This window comes from Salvelinus fontinalis, chromosome 24 (genome assembly GCF_029448725.1).
Source record: "Salvelinus fontinalis isolate EN_2023a chromosome 24, ASM2944872v1, whole genome shotgun sequence".
Taxonomy (NCBI): Eukaryota; Metazoa; Chordata; class Actinopteri; order Salmoniformes; family Salmonidae; genus Salvelinus; species Salvelinus fontinalis.
The window spans coordinates 29,031,007-29,050,652 of record NC_074688.1 but is presented as its reverse complement, the minus strand read 5'-3'; the positions used below and the strand labels follow the sequence as shown (position 1 = coordinate 29,050,652).

The window sequence follows — 19,646 nt, the reverse complement described above, 5'->3', positions numbered from 1 at the left end:
TAGTGACTTTGAGTGACCACTCAAAGGCCTAGAAAGTGGCCTGAAGAGAGAGAGTGTAACTGGCAAGCCAAGCTAACATGACTATTGTTTCTTCACTGTTAAACAAGAGGAGAACGACATGGCATGTAATGTTGTCAAGCCTGAATCTGTTAAGGCTCTGTTAACCACTATAATCCATGGGAACCCATTTACTGTCTGCACCACCTGGCTTCTATTAGCACTGAACCCCCTCACCCCCCTATCCCAACGCACATATGCAGCATACACACACACCTACGCACGCACGCACGGACACTCGCACAGACAAAGAGAACGAGACGGAAGAGGAAAGGGGGTGGATTGATAATGTTTTGTGAAGGATAGATTACATACAGTACCAGCCAAAACTTTGGACACACCTACTCATTCAAGGGTTTTTCTTTATTTTTACTATTTTCTACATTGAAGAATAATAGTGAAGACATCAAAACTATGAAAAAAAAACATATGGAATCATGTAGTAACCAAAAAAGTGTTAAACAATTCAACATATATTTTATATTTCAGATTCTTCAAAGTAGCCACCCTTTTCCTTGATGACAGCTTTGCACACTCTTGGAATTCTCTCAGCCAGTTTCACCTGGAATGCTTTTCCAACAGTCTTGGGGGGCAGAAAGGTCTGAGGTTTAAAAACATTCTAGTGGGGCAGAAAGGTCTGGGGTTTAAAAACATTCTAGTGTGGCAGAAAGGTCTGGGGTTTAAAAACATTCTAGTGGGGCAGAAAGGTCTGGGGTTTAAAAACATTCTAGTGGGGCAGAAAGGTCTGGGGTTTAAAAACATTCTAGTGGGGCAGAAAGGTCTGGGGTTTAAAAACATTCTAGTGGGGCAGAAAGGTCTGGGGTTTAAAAACATTCTAGTGGGGCAGAAAGGTCTGGGGTCTAAAAACATTCTAGTGGGGCAGAAAGGTCTGGGGTTTAAAAACATTCTAGTGGGGCAGAAAGGTCTGGGGTTTAAAAACATTCTAGTGGGGCAGAAAGGTCTGGGGTTTAAAAACATTCTAGTGGGGCAGAAAGGTCTGGGGTTTAAAAACATTCTAATGGGGCAGAAAGGTCTGGGGTTTAAAAACATTCTAGTGGGGCAGAAAGGTCTGGGGTTTAAAAACATTCTAGTGGGGCAGAAAGGTCTGGGGTTTAAAAACATTCTAGTGGGGCAGAAAGGTCTGGGGTTTAAAAACATTCTAGTGGGGCAGAAAGGTCTGGGGTTTAAAAACATTCTAATGGGGCAGAAAGGTCTGGGGTTTAAAAACATTCTAGTGGGGCAGAAAGGTCTGGGGTTTAAAAACAGTCTAGTGGGGCAGAAAGGTCTGGGGTTTAAAAACATTTTGAGTCGGACAGAAAGGTCTGGCGTTTTCCCATAGATGCTTTGAGTTTCCTCTCGACATAAAATTAAATCCAATTGTATTGGTCACATACACATATTTAGCAGATGTTATTGCAGGTGTAGTGAAATGCTTGTGAGAACATAGCAACAGATATACAACAGATATACCGATCGATCGGTATAGAGTTTAAAGGCCATGAACTATGGAGATTACACATCAGATACAGTCAGGCCACACAGGCCACGTTTCAGAGAGATGAGGATTCAAGTTTCTGTCTGACTTGTGATTCTCCTCACCTCTACCCCAGAGAGCTGACCACCCTAACCTTTACCCTAGACAGTGCTCGTGTGTAGTGTGTGTGCACGTCGTGTGTTTAGTCACATGCAGGGCTATTTGGGATATGGGCCCAGAGAGGTTTCCTCGGCTGGACTATGTCACTATAAGGAGGTGAACCGGTGGTTATGATGACAGCCCATAGGGCCCATATGGCTCTGGTCAGCAGTAGTGCATTATATAGGGAGTAGGGTGACATTTGGGATGCATCCATAGATTCTGCAGATCAGCTGGTCCAGTAACATGACATCATACAGTCTCTACAGTTTCCACGGTACAGCTGTCAAATATAGGCAGAGAATATCAGAGCTCAGAGTTAGCTTCATCTCTTTATGTCATCATCATCATCCTACACAGTTATTACCCTGACTGTGTGTCTCAAATGGCACCCTATTCCCTGTATTGTGCAGTACTTTTCACCAGAGCCCCGTATATGCTATGGTCAAAAGTAGTGCACTAAATAAGGAGTAGGGTGCCATTTGAGACATAGCCTGTGTTTCTATTGAAAACAGATGTTCTGTTAACTACGGTTCTCTTTCTGTTAGTGATTCTGACCACATCACATTGACTTTGACACTGACTTTGGTCTGGCTTACTTCAGCCATGATATGGTTCTAAAAGGGAAACGGCATGTCGAGAGTCTCGTGGTTAAATATACTGTACACTACGAAAGCAATGGTAGAAACACACTGTACTAAAATATGACATCAACAGGACCATGGGGAAGGAAATGTCTTGGTTGTGTTGACAAACAGTTACTGAAGTCATCAACAAGCTAAACACTACATAAAGTCCATAGATTTACAACCATTACTCTAGGGTTAGCGTGCTGGAGCTGTGAGCAGTGATACGTCACTCTAGATTACCCTGGTGTGAGTGGTGTTCATTCGCAGAGCTGTAAAGTTGTCTGTTAAGATCGTGTCATATATTACAGCCAGACCACACAGCAGACATTCCTACCTATAGGGAAGAGTGATGGAATGTGAACAGGGTCTCCTGTACATTATTGACATACCCCCTGTTACACCCCCCCCCCCCCCCCCCCCCGCTCAAAAAGTTCATGTGAGAGTGGAACCTGAGACAAAAATGGCATCGCCCCGTAATCCCCCAGCTGCCCCCAGGGCCACATCACGACACAACAAATAGTTCCCTCAGCAGTAACTATGTAGTACTAGTAACAATGGCATGCCTCCTAATTTTATCTGTGTCCCACCAAGCCATGCAGTCAGTATAAATAGGCCTTTAAAAGAAGAGTCTGACAGGCTGTGTGTCGGGAGGGACATTCTCTGGACATTCTCCAGACACTCCTGGGGAGTGAAACCTGGACCCTGGCTGGCACACCTGTCCCCATCCATAACTCACAACCACATTGTTTCAGAGCAACAGCCATACCACCCTGTGGAAAAAGCACAAGCAGACAAGCCTTATGTGATTGACTGGTTTTAAAACCATGCAGGTCTTATGCATGCTAAAATACAGTGGTAGCCCGCTGAGCTAAAGTCCAGGCATTTGCTCGGGGAGCTAATGCAAGACGTCAGGTCTCATGCAAGGTTACTCATCACCCGAGAATGGTTCACCGAACCACCTCTGTTAAACTTGGAATGCTCCCTGAAAGACCCTGGCCTAACAGAGCAGACCCTGGACTAACAGAGCAGACCCTGGACTAACAGAGCGGACCCTGGCCTAACAGAGCAGACCCTGGCCTAACAGAGCAGACCCTGGCCTAACAGAGCAGACCCTGGACTAACAGAGCAGACCCTGGACTAACAGAGCGGACCCTGACCTAACAGAGCAGACCCTGGCCTAACAGAGCAGACCCTTGCCTAACAGAGCAGACCCTGGCCTAACAGAGCAGACCCTGGACTAACAGAGCAGACCCTGACTAACAGAGCAGACCCTGGACTAACAGAGCAGACCCTGACTAACAGAGCAGACCCTGGACTAACAGAGCAGACCCTGGACTAACAGAGCAGACCCTGGACTAACAGAGCAGACCCTGGCTAACAGAGCAGACCCTGGACTAACAGAGCAGACCCTGACTAACAGAGCAGACCCTGACTAACAGAGCAGACCCTGGAGCTAACAGAGCAGACCCTGGACTAACAGAGCAGACCCTGGCCTAACAGAGCAGACCCTGGCCTAACAGAGCAGACCCTGGCCTAACAGAGCAGACCCTGGCTAACAGAGCAGACCCTGGACTAACAGAGCAGACCCTGGAGCTAACAGAGCAGACCCTGGACTAACAGAGCAGACCCTGGACTAACAGAGCAGACCCGGCCTAACAGAGCAGACCCTGGCCTAACAGAGCAGACCCTGGCCTAACAGAGCAGACCCTGGCCTAACAGAGCAGACCCTGGCCTAACAGAGCAGACCCTGGACTAACAGAGCAGACCCTGGCCTAACAGAGCAGACCCTGGAGCTAAAAGAACTAACCAGGGCTGCTAAAGACAATATAAAGACAGTGATTATGTCCCAAATTGCACCATATTCCATATATAGTGCACTACTTTTGAACAGGGCACATAGGGCTCTGGTCCAAAGTAGTGCACTATGTAGGGAATAGGGTTCCATTTGGGTCACGTCCCAGATTCAACACACAGCCTGGTGAAACATGTACACATGAAAAAAGCCTTACCTGCTCCTGCATTGGTCATCTTACTGCACATCTGCAAAGAAGAGAAACAGACCATGGTTAGTCAGACAACAACATTGTACTGCAGCCCTCAATACCGCTCTAACTGCATGGCTGTCTTAAACAAACAACAACAAAACAGATTGGCTGAAGAATACTCAAACAACTTTTCAAAATGTTATAAATACTACAGTGACATACAAGTCAGGTATCAGTGGCATCCTAGTAATGTCACAGAGGATATATTCAGAGAGGAGAGGAGTAATGAACTAAATTGTATCCTAGTAATGCCACAGCCATAAAGAGTTAAGGGTTAATGACTGATCTATCAGGCTGCTGCCTGCTTTACTGTGTTACCATAGAGACCTGATGGCTGGTTCAATATGGACAGCTGGCTCATGTTTGTACATCACTTTAGTATTTATAACATCCTCTGTCTACTGTTATTAGACCAACTTAGACTAAACACATGGCTATAATCCCAAATGGCATCCTATTCTCTATAAAAGTGAAATACTGTTGACCAGGGTGCACTATAATATGGTGTTTTACATTGAGACTTACCCCCACACCAGCGGGTCGCCAGTGTTTAATGTTAATGTAAGCTCTAGCGTTATCATCAGGAGTGTGACACTAACGACTTGTGGTGAGCAGAATCAACAACCTCTGCCTCATTCAAGACTTTTGCTTTGTGAGAAGGTGTTAAAGTTCACAGTTGGCGTTTGTTATGTAAATGCCTGTTGAAAAGTACCAATGGCCTGGGCTTGGCCCCAAGTCATGGCAGGTCCACCGGAGCCATGGCCCAGTGAGACACAGGTGCCGGTCCACATAGGTAGAAACAGAAGTCTGAGTATTTTGGGTAAAACACCTGGTTAAATCCTCATTGGACACTCACCATAAGTAATTAGGCCTGTGTGTCTCCAGAGACAATACGTTGTGATTTTAGAGGTCAGTTGGTGGTTGTGGATCTCCATGTGTGGCTGGACAGGATCTTTGCCACAGCCAGAATAGTGCACTATAAAGGGAATAGGGTGCCATTTGGGATGTACACATGGTAGAGCAGCCTACAGTATGAGGAAACACAACTATTACAGAGAGTAGTCTCTGTCCACCAGCAGAGGAGTTAGGGGGTTAACAGGTGGAGACATACAGGCAATATTCAGTCTCAGGCAGAACACTATGAGGTGAAGGGACTGATGTTCCCCAAGTATCCCTGCTTATTGACTGTGAGAATCAGCATAACAGGGTCAAATTTCATTATTACATTTCTGTCCTCTTCAGTCATAGGTTTGGAGAACAGAAGCAATGCTGACAGTGTCTCTCTCAGCTCTCTGCTCTAACCAATTATCTCATCTCATTCTGCAGACAGAGGAAACTACGTGTGAGTCCCAAATGGAACCCTATTCACTATATAGTGCACTACTTTTGACCTGGGCCCATGGGGCTGTCAAAACTCTAAACTGACGTGTGTTAACATAATAGTTCTAATAACAGGCTCTGATCCACATCTACAAACAAAGCTGTGATGAAAATTAGCCTTCTAGAACTGACTGAATGGCCCCAATGGAGATACCGGTCTGTCTTTTACTCACAGGGGCTTCAAAGACTGTCCTAGACTTCTGTCTGTCCCTCGACAGCCCGGAGAAAGTCCTGTTAGTGACCTTCCATTTTCCTTTTCATCGATATAGTTACACCCATAGACTTAGATAGACATCACATCATTGTGTATGTCCCATTGTGGCGTCTGTGAGAGCATGGTCAGTGCACCATTGAGGTCATCTCCATTTTGAAGCAGTACATTTTCTTCTTCTACAACTTCTATAAGTTGGCAAACAAAGGGTGCACACTGCCACCTGGAATGTGTTGTTTGAGCACGTATAAAGCCAAGGTTGCCGATTTACTGCCACCTGTAGATATGGAATGTTTGCTCACAAGTATAACGTATTGTCTGATCCCTCCTGGTGACCTGGATGGAATTATGTGATCCTTCCATAAACCATAGGAAGTCTCACCCAGTTTACTACTTCAAAATGGTGAAAGTCCTCAATAGCGCTGCCCATGCTTAAACAGGCTTTTGGACACTAGAATCCTCTATGGTTATACCACACTGCCTCAGTTCTGAGCATCCACCACATGTCGGGTTATGGGTTAGAGGTCAGGGGTCAGGTGACAAGATACAGAAAGGAGACAGCCCTATCAGGAAGCTCCCTCTGCTACAACAACCAACATTTTTATATGGACTGACATGTCTGGTCTTTGGTCTGGTCTACCTGTCCGCTGCATTGACTAAATAAAAAAAACGAGTTCCGAAAAAACAAGGAAAACATTCCTAATCTAACAGGCTATGGGTTATGTCCATGCTCTACAATAGTACTATCTGAGATGCTGCTATACATTGTTGCTGGCAATGGGATGATGTACAAAGTTCACACGAGATCTGGAAGGAATTACATAATCCCCATCATGCATTTCTTCACGTTCTTTTTCCTGCGTTTCCCAACTCCCCCCTTCCCCCCTGTGTTATATGTAGAGTACACTCCCAGCCCCACACAGAGCCCTGTGTTCTATGTAGAGTACATTCCAGGCCCAACACGGAGCCCTGTGTTCTATGTAGAGTACATTCCAGGCCCCACACGGAGCCCTGTGTTCTAAGTAGAGTACACTCCCAGCCCCACACAGAGCCCTGTGTTCTATGTAGAGTACACTTAAAGCCCCACACGGAGCCCTGTGTTCTATGTAGAGTACATTCCCAGCCCAACACGGAGCCCTGTGTTCTATGTAGAGTACATTCCAGGCCCCACACGGAGCCCTGTGTTCTAAGTAGAGTACACTCCCAGCCCCACACAGAGCCCTGTGTTCTATGTAGAGTACACTTAAAGCCCCACACGGAGCCCTGTGTTCTATGTAGAGTACATTCCCAGCCCAACACGGAGCCCTGTGTTCTATGTAGAGTACATTCCCAGCCCCACACGAAGCCCTGTGTTCTATGTAGAGTACATTCCCAGCCCCACACGAAGCCCTGTGTTCAATGTAGAGTACACTCCCAGCCCCACACGGAGCCCTGTGTTCTATGTAGAGTACATTCCCAGCACCACACGGAGCCCTGTGTTCTATGTAGAGTACACTCCCAGCCCCACACGGAGCCCTGTGTTCTATGTAGAGTACATTCCCAGCCCCACACGGAGCCCTGTGTTCTATGTAGAGTACACTCCCAGCCCCACACGGAGCCCTGTGTTCTATGTAGAGTACATTCCCAGCCCCACACGGAGCCCTGTGTTCTATGTAGAGTACATTCCCAGCCCCACACGGAGCCCTGTGTTCTATGTAGAGTACACTCCCAGCCCCACACGGAGCCCTGTGTTCTATGTAGAGTACACTCCCAGCCCCACACAGAGCCCTGTGTTCTATGTAGAGTACACTCCCAGCCCCACACAGAGCCCTGTTCTATGTAGAGTACACTCCCAGCCCCATACAGAGCCCTGTGTTCTATGTAGAGTACACTCCCAGCCCCACACGGAGCCCTGTGTTCTATGTAGAGTACACTCCCAGCCCCACACAGAGCCCTGTGTTCTATGTAGAGTACACTCCCAGCCCAACACGGAGCCCTGTGTTCTATGTAGAGTACACTCCCAGCCCCACACAGAGCCCTGTGTTCTATGTAGAGTACACTTAAAGCCCCACACGGAGCCCTGTGTTCTATGTAGAGTACATTCCCAGCCCCACACGGAGCCCTGTGTTCTATGTAGAGTACATTCCCAGCCCCACACGGAGCCCTGTGTTCTATGTAGAGTACACTCCCAGCCCCACACGGAGCCCTGTGTTCTATGTAGAGTACACTCCCAGCCCCACACAGAGCCCTGTGTTCTATGTAGAGTACACTCCCAGCCCCACACAGAGCCCTGTTCTATGTAGAGTACACTCCCAGCCCCATACAGAGCCCTGTGTTCTATGTAGAGTACACTCCCAGCCCCACACGGAGCCCTGTGTTCTATGTAGAGTACACTCCCAGCCCCACACAGAGCCCTGTGTTCCATGTAGAGTACACTCCCAGCCCCACACAGAGCCCTGTTCTATGTAGAGTACACTCCCAGCCCCACACGGAGCCCTGTGTTCTATGTAGAGTACACTCCCAGCCCCACACAGAGCCCTGTGTTCTATGTAGAGTACACTCCCAGCCCCACACAGAGCCCTGTTCTATGTAGAGTACACTCCCAGCCCCACACAGAGCTCTGTGTTCTATGTAGAGTACACTCCCAGCCCCATACAGAGCCCTGTGTTCTATGTAGAGTACATTCCCAGCCCCACACGGAGCCCTGTGTTCTATGTAGAGTACACTCCCAGCCCCACACGGAGCCCTGTTCTATGTAGAGTACACTCCCAGCCCCACACGGAGCCCTGTGTTCTATGTAGAGTACACTCCCAGCCCCACACGGAGCCCTGTGTTCTATGTAGAGTACACTCCCAGCCCCACACGGAGCCCTGTGTTCTATGTAGAGTATACTCCCATGCGTCCAAAATGGCACAAGTAGTGCACTATATAGGGAATAGGGTTGCATTTGGGATCGATTTAACAGTCCTGAACACTCCCAACCCCACAAAATGAAGTCTGAGGTTACTCCACCAATCATTAATTGTGTTTCACTTGGCATGCGCAAATCACATTTGTTCACAGAAACAGGCAGAGAACCACCAAACCCATGTCTGATATTATATAACCAAACCTATAGCTGTATATGGCTGCCTCCAAAATGGCATCCGATTCCCTACATAGTGCACTGCTTTTGATCAGAGCCCCATGTGCCCTAGACAAACGTAGTGCACTATATTGGGAATGAGGTGTCATGTGGGACGCAGCCTATGTTGTATGTAACGATCCAGGCCCCTCATCATAGCTCAGCGCAGGGTAGGATGGATGACGTCTCTCCACGGCCATTACTCTTCTGTGGCTTCTTACAGCCCAGCTCTAGAGACTCCCTCTGGGCCTCTACACCAAGGCATAGCCATGATCCACAACCCCTAACTCATAACACGTAACTACGGGCTGAAACTCACAGGACTGAATCCATCTCTCTCCACAACATTTAGAAGTTTGTCTCGGTTGTAAAATAAAATCTATGTTCCTGGGAAAATAACCCTAGTTTTACTCTCAAAGTCTAAGAAAAAATAAGGGATAGAAAGAGATCATTGGGCGACCTAGAAGGTGTCCCAGTAGACCAGCCAGTAAACCAGTAGACCAACCAGTAGACCAGCCAGTAAATCAGTAGACCAGCCAGTAGACCAGCCAGTAAACCAGTAGACCAACCAGTAGACCAGTAGACCAGCCAGTAAATCAGTAGACCATACAGTAGACCAGCCAGTAGACCAGCCAGTAAACCAGTAGACCAGCCAGTAAACCAGTATACCAGCCAGTAGACCAGTAGACAGCCAGTAAACCAGTAGACCAGCCAGTAAACCAGTAGATCAGCCAGTAGACCAGTGGACCAGCCAGTAGACCAGCTAGTAAACCAGTAGACCAGCCAGTAGACCAGTAGACCAGCCAGTAGACCAGCCAGTAGACCAATAGACCAGCCAGTAAACCAGTAGACCAGCCAGTAGACCAGCCAGTAGACCAGCCAGTAAACCAGTAGACCAGTAGACCAGCCAGTAGACCAGTAAACCAGTAGACCAGCCAGTAGACCAGTAGACCAGCCAGTAGACCAGCCAGTAGACCTGCCAGTAGACCAGTAGACCAACCAGTAAACCAGTAGACCCGCCAGTAGACCAGTATACCAGCCAGTAGACCAGTAGACCAGCCAGTAGACCAGTAGACCAGCCAGTAGACCAGTAGGCCAGCCATTAGACCAGCCAGTAGACCAGTAGACCAGCCAGTAGACCAGTAGGCCAGCCAGTAGACCAGCCAGTAGACCAGTAGACCAGCCAGTAGACCAGCCAGTATACCAGTAGACCAGCCAGTAAACCAGTAGACCAGCCAGTAGACCATCCAGTAGACCAGCCAGTAAACCAGTAGACCAGCCAGTAGACCAACCAGTAAACCAGTAGACCAGCCAATAGACCAGTAGACTAGTAGACTAGTAGATCAGCCAGTAGACCAGTAGATCAGCCAGTAGACCAGTAGACCAGCCAGTAGACCAGTAGACCAGCCAGCAAACCAGTAGACCAGTAGACCAGCCAGTAAATCAGCCAATAGACCAGTAGACCAGCCAGTAGACCAGCCAGTTAGACCAGCCAGTAGACCAGCCAGTAGACCAGCCAGTAGACCAGCCAGCAGACCAGCCAGTAGACCAGCCAGCAGACCAGCCAGTAGACCAGTAGACCAGCCAGTAAACCAGCCAGTAGACCAGCCAGTTGACCAGTAAAACCAGCCAGTAGACCAGTAGACCAGCCAGTAGACCAGTAGGCCAGCCAGTAGACCAGCCAGTAGACCAGTAGACCAGCCAGTAAACCAGTAGACCAGCCAGTGTACCAGTAGACCAGCCAGTAAACCAGTAGACCAGCCAGTAGACCGGCCAGTAGACCAGCCAGTAAACCAGTAGACCAGCCAGTAGACCAGCCAGTACACCAGTAGACCAGCAAGTAAACCAGCCAGTAGACCAGCCAGTTGACCAGTAAACCAGCCAGTAAACCAGTAGACCAGCCAGTAGACCAGCCAGTAGACCAACCAGTAAACCAGTAGATCAGCCAGTAGACCAGTAGACCAGCCAATAGACCAGTAGACTAGTAGACTAGTAGATCAGCCAGTAGACCAGTAGATCAGCCAGTAGACCAGTAGATCGGTAGACCAGTAGACCAGCCAGTAGACCAGTAGATCAGCCAGTAGACCAGTAGACCAGCCAGTAGACCAGCCAGTAAACCAGTAGACCAGTAGACCAGCCACTAGACCAGTAGACCAGCCAGTAGGCCAGTAGACCAGTAGACCAGCCAGTAGACCAGCCAGCAAACCAGTAGACCAGTAGACCAGCCAGTAGACCAGTAGACCAGCCATCAAACCAGTAGACCAGCCAGTAAATCAGCCAATAGACCAGTAGACCAGCCAGTAGACCAGCCAGTTAGACCAGTAGACCAGCCAGTAGACCAGCCAGTAGACCAGCCAGCAGACCAGCCAGTAGACCAGCCAGCAGACCAGCCAGTAGACCAGTAGACCAGCCAGTAAACCAGCCAGTAGACCAGTAGACCAGCCAGTAGACCAGTAGACCAGCCAGTAGACCAGCCAGTAGACCAGCCAGTAAACCAGTAGACCAGTAGACCAGCCACTAGACCAGTAGACCAGCCAGTAGGCCAGTAGACAAGTAGACCAGCCAGTAGACCAGCCAGCAAACCAGTAGACCAGTAGACCAGCCAGTAAACCAGTAGACCAGCCAGTAGACCAGCCAGTAAACCAGTAGACCAGTAGACCAGCCAGTAAATCAGCCAGTAGAATAGTAGACCAGCCAGTAGACCAGCCAGTTAGACCAGTCTGTCTGTGTCTTTTGATGCTTTGACCCTCTGTCTGCCAGGGCCATCAGACCAGCTCCATCCTCCCAGGTTCTGAGGAAGAACTATCTGTCTCTGTTAGAAGTGTCAGGTCTCTGGGCACACGTGGAATGCTGCAGATGCAGTCATGTTGAGACACACAGGAACACAGCAACATGTGCTGCAGGACATTCCAACACAGAACACCTGACGGTCTCACCCTCACGTACCCTCACGTATCAAACACGCCACATACCTGGCGGACTCACCGTCACGTATCCAAAAAATAACACATACTGTACCTCACAGTCACTATGCATTGGGTTCAGGTGGAGATGGAACCAGAATGTTAAGAATAAATACCCTTTCCATCTAGCAAACCATTGTGGATGGGAATCTGCATGTCAATACAACAGGGGTCATGTTGAGACCACCCGAAAAATTGTGACCCTAACCTACAGACAGGCAGGGTCGGGGGGAACAGCCATAACAACGTCCTGTCAAAAGCTGACTCCAAACATTCTGTAAGCGTTCCTAATGCCATCGTATTCCCTATATAGTGCACTGCTTTTGGTCAAAGTAGTGCCCTATATAAAGAATAGGGTGTAATTTGGGATGCAGCCTCTCTATCAGCTCATAACCTTCCAGTCACATGACATGCTGCAGTAGTTAGTTACCATGGTGAGGTTATTCTGAGCCCCTCAACATGACAGCAGCAGCACAGACTCTAGTATCACATTCTCTCTCTCTCTCCACTGCTTTCACCCCCACTCCAGAACTCACATGTAAGAGGCTGAGGGGTGTGTGCATACGTGTGTATATGCATGCATGCGGTAGGGGTGGTCTAGATTCTGGAGTCAGCCTGGGGAAGAGTAATCCTTTGCTTATCATTAACCCTGGCCTGAGGTCAGTGTTACAGAGCATGGCGTGCACACAAACGCGCACACAAGGAGACACAGTGTTCCCCGGCCAGACGTTGGAACCATTGTGCAGTAGTGTGACAGTGGGTTAGAGTTAGGACATTGTGTACGGTGTGAAGGTGGTCTCCATGCAGCCTGTCTGTCTCTGACTCAGACCGTGGTGGGGTTCCTCAGCTTTCTGGCTCTGTAATCTGCTCTGAGACTCTGAGAAGCAGACTGCATCAGGACTGGAGAGCACAGAGTCACATCGTTCTGTTCCCACCAATCTAATTAGTCATTCACCTGTCGAATCTGATCCGCATCCAGACATGGTACCTATACAGACACAGGCCGTTAGCAGGGTTTCCACACAGCCGCCACAAAAGATACCTAGCCCCACCTCTCCATTGTTTTCCTTGCTAAACCTGTCTAATAGGCAGACTAACACCTGACCTGGGGACAGTAAACCACTCACACACACACTTCCTGCGTACACACTGTGTCAAACAAGGAACAGAAGAGGATACAACGGACGGGACTTCTCATTATATCCAAAACAGTGCCATTCTTAGTTCATCAATTACATTTCACAGCTAATAAGAGGAATGTTGTTTAAATTAGCAGAGAAAATCTATTTAAAATACTTTCTGTAGCTAGCTGAAGGCAGCCTGAATATGAAATGGATTAAATTCAGATTTTATGTCACTGGCCTACACACAATACCCCATAATGTCAAAGTGGAATTATTTTGGGAACTTGAGTCAATAATTATTCAGCCCCTTTATTATGCCAAGCCTAAATAAGTTCAAGACTAGTGTTTAACATGATATTTGAATGACTACCTCATCTCTGTACCCCATACATACAATTATCTGCAAGGTCTCTCAGTTGAGCAGTGAATTTAAAACACAGATTCAACCACAAAGACCAGGGAGGTTTTCCAATATCTCGCAAAGAAGGGCACCTATTGAGCATGGTGAAGTTATTAAGTACACTTTGGGTGGTGTATCAATACGCCCAGTCACAATAAAGATACAGGCGTCCTTCCTAACTCAGTTGCCGGAGAGGAAGGAAACCGAAATTTAACCATGAGGCCAAGGGTGACTTTAAAACAGTTACAGAGTTTCATGGATGTGAAAGGAGAAAACTGAGGATGGATCAACAACATTGTAGTTACTCCAAAATACTAACCTAAATGACAGAGTGAAAAGAAGGATGCCTGTACAGAATATAACATATTACAAAATATGCATTCTGTTTGCAACAGGGCACTAAAGTAAAACTGCAAAACATGTGGCAAAAAAAGTTACTTTATGTCCTGAATACAAAGTTTTAGGTTTGGGGCAAATCCAACACAACACATCACTGAGTACTACTCTTCATATTTTCAAGCATGGTGGTGGCTGCATCATGTTACGGGTATGCTTGTCATCTGCAAGGACTAGGGAGTTTTTTAGGATAAAAATAAACAGATTAGAGCTAAAAACAGGCAAAATCCTAGAGGAAAACCTGGTTCAGTCTGCTTTCCAACAGAAACTTGGAGACAAATTCTCCTTTCAGCAGGACATTAACCTAAAAGACAAGGCCAAATATTTACTGAAGTTGCTTACCAAGATGACATTGAATGTTCCTGAGTGGCCTAGTTAAAGTTTTGACTTAAATCGTCTTGAAAATCTATGGCAAGACTTGGAAATGGCTGTCTTATAAATTATAATGTGCAAAGCTCTTAGAGACTTACCCAGAAAGACTCGCAGCTGTAATCACTGCCAAAAGGGATTCTAACATGCATTGACTTAGGGGTGCGAATACTTATGTAAATGAGATACTGTATTTTTGTATTTCATTTTTTTATACATTTGAAAAAATTCTAAAAACATATTTTAATTTAGTCTTTATGGGGTATTGCGTGTAGATGGGTGAGATAATTTTTAAAATTGAATCTATATTGAATTCAGGCTGTAACACCACAAAATGTGGAATAAGTTAAGGGGTATGAATACTTTGTGAAGGCACTGAGAGCTCGCTTATGATATCTATATTAAATTGTTTCACCCAGACTCAGACAGACAGGCACAGAGTAAGCAGGAGTCGAAAGGAGAAGGGAGAGTCACAGAGGAACTTACGACTGTCTTCTTGGTCCTGGCTCTGGTTCCTATGGCTGAGCTACGAGGGGCCGTGGTCTTGTGTTGGTCCTGTCTGGGACATTCTCCTGTGTCTGGTTCCCCTTGCTGCAGCAGTGTACTGTCCTTCTCATTAAGAGATTGGTTTACTGCCGTCCCAGACACAGCTCCACACTGCAACAACAGCACAATAACAACCGTCAACACTGGATCCTTGCCTGCCTGTCTGTCTGTCTTTCAGTCTGTCTGTCTGTCTCTGGGATGGTCAGCGGCAGGGAACGCAGTCTTCAGTTCAAAGTTCTATCGGACAGACAGTGACAGACAGAGACAAGGCAGCCTGTTAATCGTCCTCTGAAAGGACAAAGAGTGTGTCCTTGTCAAGTCCCTCTAGTAAAGATGTCGTGTGGTCTCCTCCGCCGGCGGCTGCCTGTCGTTAGTTAAAGCTGTCTCTCTGAATGTGTGTTATGGCTGCATGATGTGATGCCTTCAGGCATGTGCCCCTCTGCTAACCACTCTGTAACCATTCCTAACGTGCTCAATCATACAAACAACCTCCTCTACCCACACAACAAGACCTCTGTGCTGATCACATACAGAACCATACAGGCCTCTTTCTGTTGTTGCCCTCTGCTAACTAACTGCTGGGGTATGTCATGATGCAAGCCTCCATGAGAGGAGTCTTATGTAGGACCAGAGCTACAAGGTCCCGGTAACATCTCCACACAATGGCTGTCTGTCTGTCTCTGCCCCGCCTGGCCCACCACCCTGGCCAGACTACTGCTAGACACACCACGCAGCTTTTCTAACAGCCAACTCCCTCCTCTCACGTCATAAAATGGACGCCTGTAGCATTCAGAGAAGCAGAATCAAAGACTGCCTGACAATGGCCATAGTGTCTCAGACAGACAGCTTCCACTGTATGACAACCTGCTGTATGTACAATATATCAACATATATCACAGTTATCCTTAAGGCTTATGACGGAACAGTCCTTCCCAGACCTACAAGCTTCTGAGGCTGCATCCCAATGGCACCTATAGGGCTTTGGTCAAAAGTAGTGCACTATAAAGGGAAAAGGGTGCCATCCTGAGTCTAGTATGGTTCCTAGGTGAAATGTATGTTAGCTAGGTGAACGTACTGTATGTGTATTGTAAAGTACATGATATAGCAGCATGGATTTATAGTCCTGTTAGACACCTGTTGAATGACTATAACAATAATCCATCAGGATTTCCTATTCACAAAGCTCAGTAAATTGATTATAGACAGCAGAGAGCATGAAAAAGCATGTGCCATCATGATAGGCTGCAGAGGAATGTATAGATTTCCCAAATGTATCACTGGTTAGTACATGGCTCGCATTTCAGTTAACATGGTCATGTCACCTGCTGTCTGTCTGTGTGCTGTGCAGGGTGTGTGTGTGTGTGACTAACCTGTTGTCTGTGTGCTGTGCAGGGTGTGTGTGTGTGTGTGACTGAGTTGTTGTCTGTGTGCAGTGTAGGGTGTGTGTGTGTGTGTGTGACTGACCTGTTGTCTGCGTGCAGTGCAGGGTGTGTGTGACTGACCTGTTGTCTGTGTGCGGTGCAGGGTGTGTGTGTGTGACTGACCTGTTGTCTGCGTGCTGTGCAGGGTGTGTGTGTGTGACTGACCTGTTGTCTGCGTGCTGTGCAGGGTGTGTGTGTGTGACTGACCTGTTGTCTGCGTGCTGTGCAGGGTGTGTGTGTGTGACTGACCTGTTGTCTGCGTGCTGTGCAGGGTGTGTGTGTGACTGATCTGTTGTCTGCGTGCGGTGCAGGGTGTGTGTGTGTGACTGACCTGTTGTCTGCGTGCTGTGCAGGGTGTGTCCGAGGGGGAGGATGATGCACTCAGAGCCTCCTCTATGTCCAGGTTGAGCTGGTCCAGTTTCCTCATCAGCTGGCTCATAGACTCACACCACAGGGTCTGAGGCTGGACCAGGGGAGACTCCTGGGGGAAGAGAAAGGCAGGGGGGAGACGGTTATTAGACAACACTGGAGAAACCTATAGATTCTGCAGAAACAGACTATTGTGACACCATGTACAAAGCCGTAGCATGCAGTATCAGGAAGAAAGGTAAATGAATTAGGACTACAACAATCACTACTCTGTAGTTGTACAGGAAAAAAATAAGATCATTCAGAGAGCTACGATTTAATTCTCTGGATGATAACGCTGAAATCGTTCAGATAGTTGGAGAAGGTTATGAGCACCAGGTGAAAACTAAAAACTCTAAATACATTTAAGATATCATTAGAGGAGCAGTAAAATACTTGCATAAATGTCAGATTGAACGTAAACAGTACTGACCAGCATAGAGGGAAATGTGATATCTTCACCACCTAGTTCTTAGCAGTCATCACGCAGTATCACAGATCTTAACCTACAGTCCAGATTCTCTAACACAGCTCATGTTTGTCTCTGGGTGTGTCCCAAATGGCACCCTAGTCCCTTTATAGTGCACTACTTTTGACCAGGGCCCATAGGCACTATATAGGGACACATCCAGAGACAAACATGTTGGAAGATCTGGAGGTGAAGGTCTCTCTCTCTCTCTTTGAGACCCTTGTTGCGCAACAGTGTGACTCAGAAGGCAAGCAGCCGAAACAAAGCCATTCATTAATTTCCTGGAATTAAACTGCGGAACTGTTGTCTGTGTTCTGAGTGTGTCTGTCTGTTGGAGCCCCGGCCCCCTGGAACCCCCTGGCCCCTGGCTCTGTGTTCTGTCTGTTAGTGCCCCCAGGAGCCCCTGTGCGCCCAGCTCTTTCTCCATGCTGCATTAAAACCCCTCTCCTCCTAACAATCATCCTATTGAGGAGTGTGTTCTCTAGAGGACCTACTGTAGTAGTGCTGGTGTCTGAGCCATGGGTGTGACCCTCCCATTGGCCTCCTGTTCTTCCTGCTTCAATGTAGAGGCAGTGAGTCTCAGTCACAACATACAATAAATAGGCGTGATTTTCCCTCACTATTAAAATCGTGATGCTATTTTAATTTAGTTCAAGTTAAAGCCATGACGTTTTGGCCACCAACGGCCTTCATCAGAATGAAAACAAAATGGGAATGGACAAGAAAATATAGGAAATACAGTTCGGGAGAAACAATAATCAATGTAGAGACAGGGATCTAGAGGTGGTAATGCATCTAGAGAATTCCTACAACATAAAGGTGTTACTAGTAGTGATCAGAGCAGAAGTCAGTCCACCTAGGGTCAGCTGGTTCCCCTCTGACAGGGGAAACGCCTCAATCTGTCTATCTGTCTGTCTCTCTGTGCTATATCTGGAACACACTAGAACACAATGTATCCTACTGTCTCTCTTCTCTCTGACAGCCACACACAGTGCTGCCTGCCCGCCTCGGAATGCAGACACTTTTTCTCAGAATGAGTGGAATTTCAGAGAAGGCTTGAAGCTGAGAGAGACACTACCCATGATTCCTTTTACCTCCTCTTTCTGGCCCCATAAATGGTGAAAAACACTGATGCCATGGCAATGCTGTCGGCATGAGACAGACAGTAGTGTTATCTTCAGGGGAAAACTAAACGTGAGAGGGGCGATATCTTCATCAGGGTAAATTGGCCACATTGTAAACCCCAAGGCCGGGTCTTTGACATGATAATGAGGAATGAAGTGTGTGAGCTCTGGGCGCTGTGCCTGGACCATACCACCCACTGAGAGAGGCATAGATCACCAGCAGGGAGAGGGTTGATTGGGTTGGAATGGATTGATGATTGGGGTAGAAATGGAGCAGGGTGGCATGTGAAAGGGAACAACGGCTAGGCTAATAGGTTACTCAGCTGAAAAATAGTTCAAATCCATTCTCTCCTGACTTATAACCCATTCTCTCCGAACTTTCTAGGAGTTACCTGCTAAGTTCCCAGGTCTATCCCCTGTTGAGAACAGGCTTCTACTCTGCACTGAGTCACACCAGTATAATATTTTCACTTCTAAACTATATAAAGATAAACAACATCACAGAAACATGTATTTTTACAGTATACACAAACATACCATAACCAACTGATTGATGCACAGAGAGAGAGAGTGGGAGAGAAAGCTAGAGAGACGTGTGCATAGGCCATGTAGGATTACTATGTAGCAATGGTGCCCTCAGATGGCTAGTATGAAAAGCTGTAGTTCAAATGGACTGTCTGAAAAACAAACAGGGGTGCTGCCTGTCAAAGCCCCTGGTTGCATCCCAAATGGCACCCTGTTTCCTATTCAGACCAAGTCCCAGTTTAAACCAGTTCCAGGTATTTAAAGCACTCCTCCTCCCTTTCCCCAAACAACCTTTATGCTCACAAACAGCCCATTCCCAGTGTTGTGTCATACAGCCTGTAAAGCCTGCCAGGGCTATCAGCAGAGGCAGTGGGAGTGTTCCCTATCTAACCTCTCCCCTCTGTTTTACTGTATGTTCTAATCTCCAGGGTTAGGGTTGCTATTTTAATATTCTTGTGGCGGCAGGTTGCCTAGTGGTTAGAGCGTTGGGCCAGTTACCGAAAGGTTGCTGGATCGAATCCTCGAGCTGACAAGGTAAAAATCTGTCGTTCTGCCCCTGAACAAGGCATAATCTGTTATAATCTCCACCCGGCACAGCCAGAAGAGGACTGGCCACCCCTCATAGCCTGGTTCCTCTCTAGGTTTCTTCCTAGGTTTTGGCCTTTCTAGGGAGTTTTTCCTAGCCACCGTGCTTCTACACCTGCATTCTAGCTGTTTGGGGTTTTAGGCTGGGTCTCTGTACAGCACTTCGAGATATTAGCTGATGTACGAAGGGCTATATAAAATAAACTTGATTGATTGATTGAGTTAACCCACTGTTCCCCGGTAGGCCATCATTGTAAA

General features: G+C 47.3%; 1 protein-coding gene across 3 annotated transcripts in view; it reads right to left on the bottom strand.

Moving 5' to 3' along the window:
• LOC129822252 (stAR-related lipid transfer protein 13-like) overlaps window positions 1–19,646 on the bottom strand; it is a 140,464-nt gene that overhangs the window by 54,793 nt on the left and 66,025 nt on the right. For all 3 annotated transcript variants that reach the window (XM_055880371.1, XM_055880373.1, XM_055880372.1), the window contains exons 3-5: window positions 16,609–16,758; window positions 14,797–14,967; window positions 4,329–4,359 (exon numbers count right to left, since the gene is read on the bottom strand). In XM_055880371.1, the coding sequence (XP_055736346.1) occupies window positions 4,329–4,359; window positions 14,797–14,967; window positions 16,609–16,758 (352 nt within the window). The remainder of the gene's footprint in view (window positions 1–4,328; window positions 4,360–14,796; window positions 14,968–16,608; window positions 16,759–19,646) is intronic.